At 54.2% G+C, this 8,973-nt stretch overlaps 1 protein-coding gene across 1 annotated transcript in view; it reads left to right on the top strand.

The window, feature by feature from the left end:
* The first annotated feature begins 2,360 nt into the window (after positions 1–2,360).
* The window catches only part of RAMP1 (receptor (G protein-coupled) activity modifying protein 1), a 59,628-nt gene continuing 53,015 nt past the window's right edge, over positions 2,361–8,973 (top strand). Inside the window, exon 1 of the mRNA XM_006866819.1 lies at positions 2,361–2,403. Coding sequence (XP_006866881.1) covers positions 2,361–2,403 — 43 coding nt within the window. The remainder of the gene's footprint in view (positions 2,404–8,973) is intronic.

Raw genomic sequence — 8,973 nt, forward strand, 5'->3', positions numbered from 1 at the left:
TTCCGTGACTGTTATCTGCCTTCGTAGGGTTCCTGGAACTGTAGGCATCGCTGTAAATGACTTTGCTGACTGAGGAGGCTGAGGTACCAGCTTGTTCCTCTTGCTCAGAATGCAAACTCTGAGGCCAGGCCTCTGGATCCCACTTCCTGTGCCTTCATTTCCCAAGCCTCAGTTGCCTGATCTGTAAAATGGAGCCAAGTGTCCACCCTCCCAGAGTTGTAGAAATGGAAGACAGCAGGTGGGCTCTCATTACCACAGGATGAGCCGCCCACCTCCACACAGCGCCCTCAGCAGCAGTGACCATCCCGTCCCCCCAGACTTGATGGTGGCCCTCTGTTGTACTGTCTCCTTTGTTTCTCTTTCTTGCCCGTGGGGGTCTGTAACCTGCCTCAGTATTTCTTAGAATTTGGCAGACCGTTCGTATGTTAGTCAGGGGACTGTTGGTTCAAATGATAAAATGTAACTCAAACTAGCTGAAGTACAAAAATAATGAAAACATCCATAATTGAAAACGAGAGATGAACCAGGTGTTGGTGCATTGGCATCAGGTCTCCACACAGCTTTTATATAATTTCAACAATTGGATACATTTCTTGGATAAAAATCTTGAAAAAAATAAACCCTTATGTTGTCAGGTGCTGTTAAGTCAGCTGCCTTCAAACAAGGGACCCCTGCCCAGGCCTGTGCCTTCCTCACAGGTGTTGCTGTTTCAGACAATATGTCAGTCCATCTCATTGCTGACCCTCCACTTTACCAAGCACGATGTCCTCCAGGGATTGCTTCCTGCTCATAACAGGTCCAAGTGTATTCTGACTTCCAAGGAGCATTCTGGCTGTACTTTGCGTTGTTTGCCAACAGCATCATGGCTAGAGGCAGAAGTCATTTTAATGTTAGATTTTGAGTTTTTAATAGCATTGTCTTGTTGACCTGTCTAGATTCTTTAATGCCTCCACGTGTGCAGTAAAGTGACCATTTTCTCCCTCTTGCATTATCCTATGACAGGGTTCTGGGGAAGGAATGGTTTTGCACACCACCTGTTAACATTAGACAGAATTGTGGGCCAACTTTGTCCAAGGTTAGAGGTGGCCAAGTCTGGGAGTGTTTGCCCCCCAAGAGACCACCTTTGCAGAGCCAGCCCTGTAGGAATTCCTGGGGCATCTTCCCAGGAACCCAGGTGCAGACATGGAAGTCATCAGAGAGAGCCCCTGGGGTGGGTTCCACTCAGCCTTCAACCCTGTCTTAGGAAGGCAGAGTGCCAGCCTCCCGCCTGGAGTAGCTTGGTCCTGGGATGAGTGAGGGAGCCCACGAGTGCAGGGCAAGCATACAGCAGCAGAGGCCATGGCTCTGAAGCCCAGCGCACCCTGCCCACAGATGACTGGGCACGGCGGGCACAGGACCACAGGCCAGCGGGTTTCTCTAGTGAGTCTGTCGGGGCCAGTGACCCTGCTGTTGGCTGCGCAGGCATTCAGGCCAGCAGTGTGCCGAGCTGCCGGCGGGTGGCAGCAGACTCCAGCCTTCGGGCCCTGTTAGCAGGAAGAAGTGGGGTGGGGGTCAGTCCAATGCCAGAGGACAAGGTGCTGGGCGCTGCTGTATGCTCGGAAACTGTAGCGGCGGGGAGATAGGCCGCCACTCCGAGTCCGACTTCCTCCCAGCCCCGAGGGCGGCTCATTACGCAGCATGCGCAAACAGGCCCCCAAACCACCCAGGAGCCCACACCTACACAGCTGAGCGCCCCAGCCGCCCCCGTCGGCCCCTCAGTTCGTCCCCGCGTGCCCGCCTCTCCCGCAGTCTGCACACACCCAGATGAGTGGCCTCGCCATCGTGCCGCCGGGTAGCCCCGGTCCCCTCCAGCCTTGCGCCCTACGGGAAGAGTCCAGGGCCAGAGGTTCTCGTCGCTGCCTGTCCATGCACGTGCAACCCCATTGCGCGCGTCCCCAGTCCCGGACAGGTTTTGCTCCCGATCGCCTGGGGGGCACTTTGCGGGAATGGGGGGTGGGGGCGGGACGGGGCCAGGGGCGGAGCTGAGGCACTCAGTGAAACCCCGCCCTTCGGGGGCTGTCCTGGGGCCCTCCCAAGCTGGCCAAGGGTCCTAGGGTCTTGACTTTGAACTTTGGGACCCCGGGGGCGCGCTCTGTCCGCGTGCGCTCGCTGAGGTCGTGGCGCCCAGTCTCAGGAGCCCCCGGCTGGCAGGTGCTACGCGCGGGGCGAACCTCTGTGCGCCAAACCCCCAGCGCCCAGGACCGCTCTCCGCCCGCCCGGCGCCGCCCCTGCGACCCACGCGATCCTCCCGCGGCTGCGTCCACCCCGCGCGGTTCTCTCCGGTTGTGTCCTTGGCGGGGCAGCGGCGGCTCGCTGGCGCCATGGCCGGGGGTCTCCCGCGGCGCGGCCTCTGGCTACTCCTGGGTGAGTAGGGCGCGAGGACCGGGAGAGGAAGAGGCCTTGGAGACCAGCTGGACCCTGGGCGGGGGCGGCTTTAGGGAGCCAGGGGAGCTGCGTCTGTCCGTAGGGTGCCCGGGGAACTTGTTTGCGGGAGGTAGCCGGAGCGCGGGCTCCCCAGCGCCTTCTGGAAGTTGCCCTCTGACAGCCTAGGTGTTTGGGTACCGGAATCACTGTCATGTACCTGGAAATGAGTTAAAACCGAAAGTCGGATGCGTTGCCACATGCAATGGCTGCAGCTCTCTGCTAATAAACCTCCCGGAGATGGAGATGTCTTTGGCTGAAACGAAGACAGCCGCCGCCTCATGGGAACATTTCCACAGCTCTCCGGTTTATATTTTTACTAGGCACTTCTGGGTGAAGAAATTTAAAAGGGGGCACACTCAGTAAAGTAGCAGAAAAATGACGAAGTGAAACCCTGTGGAGACTGAAGTCTGCCAGACTTAGCGAGGTTCACCACACACTGTTATCTTCTCTTCCACGTTCATAACGTTTTCTCAGTATGAAACCTTCCCAAACTGCCGTCCGTAGTCCATGGGGTCATTCCAGTTCGTTATCTTTGTATATATAAGGTGGTGGTGGTGGGTGTGTGTTTGTGGAGTCGGTTCCAACTCATAGCGACCATATATAGGGTTTCTGGGGCTGTGAATCATTGTTGTTGTTGTTGTTAAATACCATCCAGTCGGTTCTGACTCATAGCAACCCTGTATAGGGATTCCAAGGAGCAGCTGGTGGGTTTGAACTGTCGACCTTGTGATAATCCTGGTGTGGCGCTGTAGGATAAGAGCTCGATCACAGGGTCCCTTTGAACTGCATGGTTGGTGGTTCAAACCCACTTACTGCTCCTCGAAACTCTATACAAGGTCCCTGTGAGTTGGAACTGACTCCATGGCACTCAGTAATAATAGGAACAGATATGTGAGTGTGTGTTCACTTAACAATTCTTACGTAACTTGTTCCATGACATTGGATACATTGTTCACAATCTGTTAACATTTTCATCCTGTTCATTCTGTGTGGGTTCATCCAGCCTCGCTGCCCTTTCTTGGCTTTCCAGCTTTGTTTTAGGGTAAATGTTAACTGTTTGGTCTCATACACAGGCATGCCTCGGAGATATTTCCAGGCCAGCTCCAGGCTGCCGCAATAAAGCAAGTCACATGACCATTTCAGTGTCCCAGTGCCCCCGAAAGCAACGTTGCCGCTCTACTAGTCTGTCGGTTGGACAGTAGTGTGTAGTGTGAGGGATAGGTTGCACATGTTGCAACAGTGATCAGAATTCAACCAGACACGAAGTGAGCTCGTGCTGTTTGGGAAATGGTGCTGATAGAATTGTTGGCTGCGGGGCTGCCTCAAGCCTTCCATTAGTAAAGCTCGCAGTGTGTGACAAATGGAGGTTTGCTTGTGAGGGGGCGCAGCACTCACCGGTGCTCTTGTTGAATTCAGAAGCCAGTCTGTTATTTGGAAGAAAGGTAACCTCGGGAAATGGCTACTTAGTTACCATTTGGTGAGAAGTGAGCTGGTCCCTGAAGTGGAGGAGCCCAGTGCCCCTGGACCTGTGGGCCTTTCCCAGAGGAGGAGCCCAGTGCCCAGAACACCTGCTGCACCTGGGACCTCAGAGCTGGTCCTGATTTGAGGGGTGACCACGCAATCATTGTGTATCTTCCAAAGCAACATGTCTCTGTGGAGTCCAAATTCTGGCATCCAAAGGAGGTGTGTGTGTGGGGGGGGGGGTGTTAGGACCACCCCCAAAATACACAAACCAAACCCGCTGCTGTTTAGTTGATTATGATTTAGGTGTTACAGAACAGACTGGGCTGTCATCTGTACAGAAGCAAATTGCTAAATCTGTCTTCTGTGAAGCCGCAGCGAGGATTTGAACTTGTAACTTGATGTTAGTGGTCACACCACCAAAGGTGACTTAGGACTGCACCCACCACTACCATCAGGTGGATTCTAGCTCCCCGTGACCCGATAGAACAGAGTAGAGTATGCTTTAGGGTCTCCAAGTCTTTCTCCCATGGAGCAATCGATGGGTTTGCACTGATGACCTTGTGGTTAGCAGCCCACCCCTTAATCCACAGAAGTCATTAAATTCTTGATTTCCCTGTTTGTTAAACTCGCTGAAGTGATCCCACCACAGAAAACCCACGAAAACTAGACTCATTCACTTCTGATTAAACGTAACACAATCTGAAATCAGATCTGGCCCCTTTTAGTGTTCTGGCTGAAGTTATGTAAAATGCAGTTTTATAATAATATTCTCCTCCTCTGTGGTGTCAGGATCTACTTGGCTTGACATGAAATTCACTGTGTTAGTTTCCTAAGAAACAAATATTTCTCTGTTAGCATGGCTAAAAGCTAGGCCATGTGACTTTAAAAAAAAAAAAAAAAAAGGAAAAAACATAAATCGAAAAATAAATAACTGTTCGTTACTAGCGTCCATGAAATCTGATGTTTGTGTAAATCAAACACCATGTCATGATCACATATAAAAACCTTCCTTGTTTACCAAGGAAGCGATCCATGTTCTGGTGCAAGTCCAAAGTCTCTGGAATCTTCTCATTTATTCCAAGTGATCTGGTTAATGTAAGCTCTTGGAAGCACAAACATCGCTTTATGAGGTTATCAGTAAGTTAATGTCATTGGGGCCAGCAATAATTAGTAAAGTCAGAGAGCACACTGCTCATTTCTTTGCCATGGTACTCTCCTTCAATGTCCCCTTATCAACCCAGCAGGACGAGGCGGAATTTCTCCTTCCAAAGCCCGCTGGCCCACTTATCCAGCTGCTCCTCGAATCTGTTCTGCTCGCAGTCTGCACCTCCACTATGTAGGATTTGTATGGTCCTCCATTAGTGCTGTCGGATCGGCCCCGTGTGCAGAGTAGAGTTGGGGTCTACGGGGTATTCAAGGCTGTGAGCATTTGGGGACAGACTGCTAGGGCTAGCTTCTAAGATACCTCTGGGTGACTTTGAACCGCCAACCTCAAGGCAAATCAACAAGCCACTTGCACCACACCTGCATCACTGTGGGTTAAGCTTTGGGCTGCTAAGCTCAAGGTTGGAGGTTCAAACCCACCAGCCTCTCTCTGCTGGACAAAACTGAGGCTGTCTGCTCCCATAAAGATGGACTGCCTTGGAACCCTTCTGAACGGACTCGAGAGCCATGGGCTTCTTGAGGCGTCTCGTAGTCTGAGAGGCGCACAGTTTACAGAGGAACCAGGGCTCTCTCCAACACGGCTTCTTGTGGGGCGTGCTGGCTGTCCTGGGAGCGGCCACATGCCTTCCTTGGCTTCCATGCCTTCCAGGACTTGCCTTCTAGAAGCTGTTCTAATCCTGGAGCCCACATTTGGAGAATTCTTATTTGCTAATCATTTCAGTGTGTGTTTACCCTGTGTGTGTGTTTAGCTGCAGGAAGCAGTTCCTGGGGCTTTGTCTCCCTACCACTGGGCAATGCCAGTCTGGGTGTGGACAGGCTGTCCGTCCTGGCCAGGGATGGGAGGATCTGGATCCAGCCTGGAAGTTCAGTCACAGCGTAATGTTGCTACCCATTGTGGGGTGGGCCCTGACTCATAGTGGCCCCAGGCACAACCTAACCAAAGTCCTACCCCCTCTCCACAGCAGTCTAGAGCCGTAGGGTTTTCACTGGCTGCTTTTCAGATGTAGCTTCTCAGGCCTTTCTTCCTGCTCCATCTTGTCTGGAATCTTGGCTGAAACCTGTTCATTGTCAGAGTAGCATACAAGCCCTAGGGGCAGTTGAGCATGAGACGCATGGGCCCGGAATTGAACTCTTGGGTCCTGCATTGTTGTGAAGTGCCGTCGACTGGGTTCCGACTCTTAGTGACCCTGTATAGGGTTTCTGAGGAGCGGATGGTGAGTTTGAACTGCCGACCTTGCAGTCGAGTGCTTATCCTACAGCGCTACACCAGGAGGGCCCCACCATTGTCACTTAGCTTAACAACCAGGAGCTATTTCTGGTGGACGCCTCCCATAGGCACGTGGTTATTGCCTGTTGACCTCTGAGGTGACCTCCAGGCCCAGAGCTCACCACCCCAAGACTGTCTCTAGATGGAACAGAAGCCAGGCCAGAGTCCTGGGGAAAGCTGTCGTTTCCCTCCCACCACATCCTGAGAGCCTCGGGAGACAGACAGGCAGGCAGGCCGGGGTTCTCAGTGGTGGAGCTGGGAGGTGCCTGGTGGGTGGGTGGGTGGGTGGGTGCTCAGTGGGCCCACAGGGTGGGGCCAGGACTGTGGAGACTGAGGGATGGGAATGGGGGTCTTCTCTAATCAAAAAGAACCAGCTAGAGCCAGAGACAAGGAGATGGCAGGCAAGATGGGGTATGCCATCTCTGCACCTCAGTTTCTTCTTTGACTGGTATTTCCTCTCCGCCTCGGGGCACTGCCCACACCCACTCTCCCTCCGCCAGGCCCTCACTGCACCCCTCACCCATAACATCTAAAGTGGTCGATCCCAGCCCTGCCTTCTTCCAGCTGGGAAGACCTTGGGGCTGGAGAGGCTTCTAGAAGGTTTGTTTCACACGGGTGAGGAGTTCTGTCAACGCAGCGGTGGGGGAGGACTCCCCGCCACACACAAGCCCTTATTCATTTTCACATAATGAAGTTATTGTTGCTCCTAAGACGCTTTTCGTTTCCGGCTCTTCGCTCACACCACTTGAATCTTTGCTTAGAATAACGTTCCCAGCAGTTTTGCCACAGCTGGGCCCACCGGGGTAGGTCAGGGGGCAGGGGGCACAGCCAGGCCTGAGACCATCTCAGCGTGGTGCGGGGCCCTGTCTCCCCACATCTCTGCCCTCCAGTCCCACGCCCCCACCACCACCACCAGGATGACCACTGGTCTCCAATGGCCACCTCAGGGACGGTGCCCCTCCTCTGTACCCCCCACATACCCCACCACTGTGCCTGTGGTTTGGGGTTGCTGCCCCTGCTTAGACCCACCCTCCTCTGCTCCCTGCCCCGGGCTAGCCCACCTGCCAGTGGAGGGTGCTAGAAAGGAAAAGGCAGAAAAGCTGAGTGAACCAGCCTGTCTGCAGGGGGCAGAGATCCACCCCTGACAGGTGTCATGGCTGCGTGTAGCACCCAAAGTGCCCCACCTCCCTGGGGGGAGCAGCACAGAGCATGGACAGAGCCTGGTGGGGCTGACAGATCGGGTACAGAGGAGAGGACCTCAGAGACTCGAGGTGAAATGAAGGACGGGGTGCAGAACCAAAGGCCTATCTCCCCTCAGGATTTGGGGTCAGGCCCTGAGTGGCCAGGGAGTCTCAGGACATCATTGCCCTCAGCTGAGGGGTCTGGGACAGTGCCATTGCACAGAAGCCAAGTGTGAAAGGTGAGGGGGATCAGGGTGGGAACAAGGGCACCGGGGCAGCCCCTTTTTCCTGGCTGGGTGCCCAGCCACATTTGGCAGCACCAGGAGGTGCTATTTTTAGCTACATCCCAACTCGAGCAGGAGCCACGGTGGAGGCAGTGGACAGCGTGGATGGTCTGATATGCAGCCAGCTCCAGCCTTGACTTTGTGGGTCTGCGGATCTGCGGCTCTTACTTTCTGTCAGTCTGTACAAATATAAGCAGCAGCCTGCCCACCAGAGGTTCAGGCCCCAACACAGGCCACCTGTGGGCTCCTCACCTCCCTAGAATACCAAACAGCCCATGGGGAGCTCTGTGATACCCCCTTCCTCCAGTACTTGCTTGAGAACTCCCAATTTCAGGAGCCCACTTCTGCTGGACCCCCATCCCTGGATTCCTCCCAGCTCAGCTGAGGCTGGTCCTGTCCCAGCACGCGTCTGGGCAGGAATTCAGGCTCATCTTGCCCGTGGGCTCGGCCTAATCTGTGAAGAGCAAACAGTGCACATAGGAGTGCAGAACCCATGGGGCCCCAAACGGGTCCCTTAACACTTTGGGCTACTTTTTTCTGTTTTTAAACTGTAACACTGTCTCCATTTCCAGTGAGAGATCCAGTAGCCCGCCCTCAGCCCTCCTGCAGCCGGCTGCACCTCACCCGGTTATGTGTGGGGTGATTGTGTTGCTGGGACTTGGTTAGGGTTGGGATTAACCACAGGTTTACTTTTGTTGCTGTGAAGCTTGTCCTGCTGTGGCCACCAGGTCAGCAGTGCAGTTGGGTTCTGTCTCCTGTCATGTCCGTTAGCTCTTCCACACAGCCTCACATTCAAGTGGAACCCAAATAAGTCCTCGATAAGACTGGGGTGCCTAGCAGGCCCAAACGGGGGCTCCCTCCTGTGGGTGTTGTCCACCTGTTCTCCCCAGCTCACCATGGCGTCTGCTCAGGGTCTCAGTGTCTCCTGTTATACAACTCAGTTCTAGTGCTCAGCTCTGGTCCAGCATCAGATCTACACAAGCAGCCAGCAGTCAGCTACCATCCACCCATCTGCCCATCCGCCCATCCGCCCATTCATCCATCCATCCGCCCATCCATCCATCCATCCATCCATCCATCCACCCACCCACCAATCCATCTGCCCATTCATCTACCTGCCCATCCATCCATCCATCCATCCATCCATCCA

Source organism: Chrysochloris asiatica, unplaced genomic scaffold (genome assembly GCF_000296735.1).
Source record: "Chrysochloris asiatica unplaced genomic scaffold, ChrAsi1.0 scaffold00096, whole genome shotgun sequence".
Classification (NCBI taxonomy): domain Eukaryota; kingdom Metazoa; phylum Chordata; class Mammalia; order Afrosoricida; family Chrysochloridae; genus Chrysochloris; species Chrysochloris asiatica.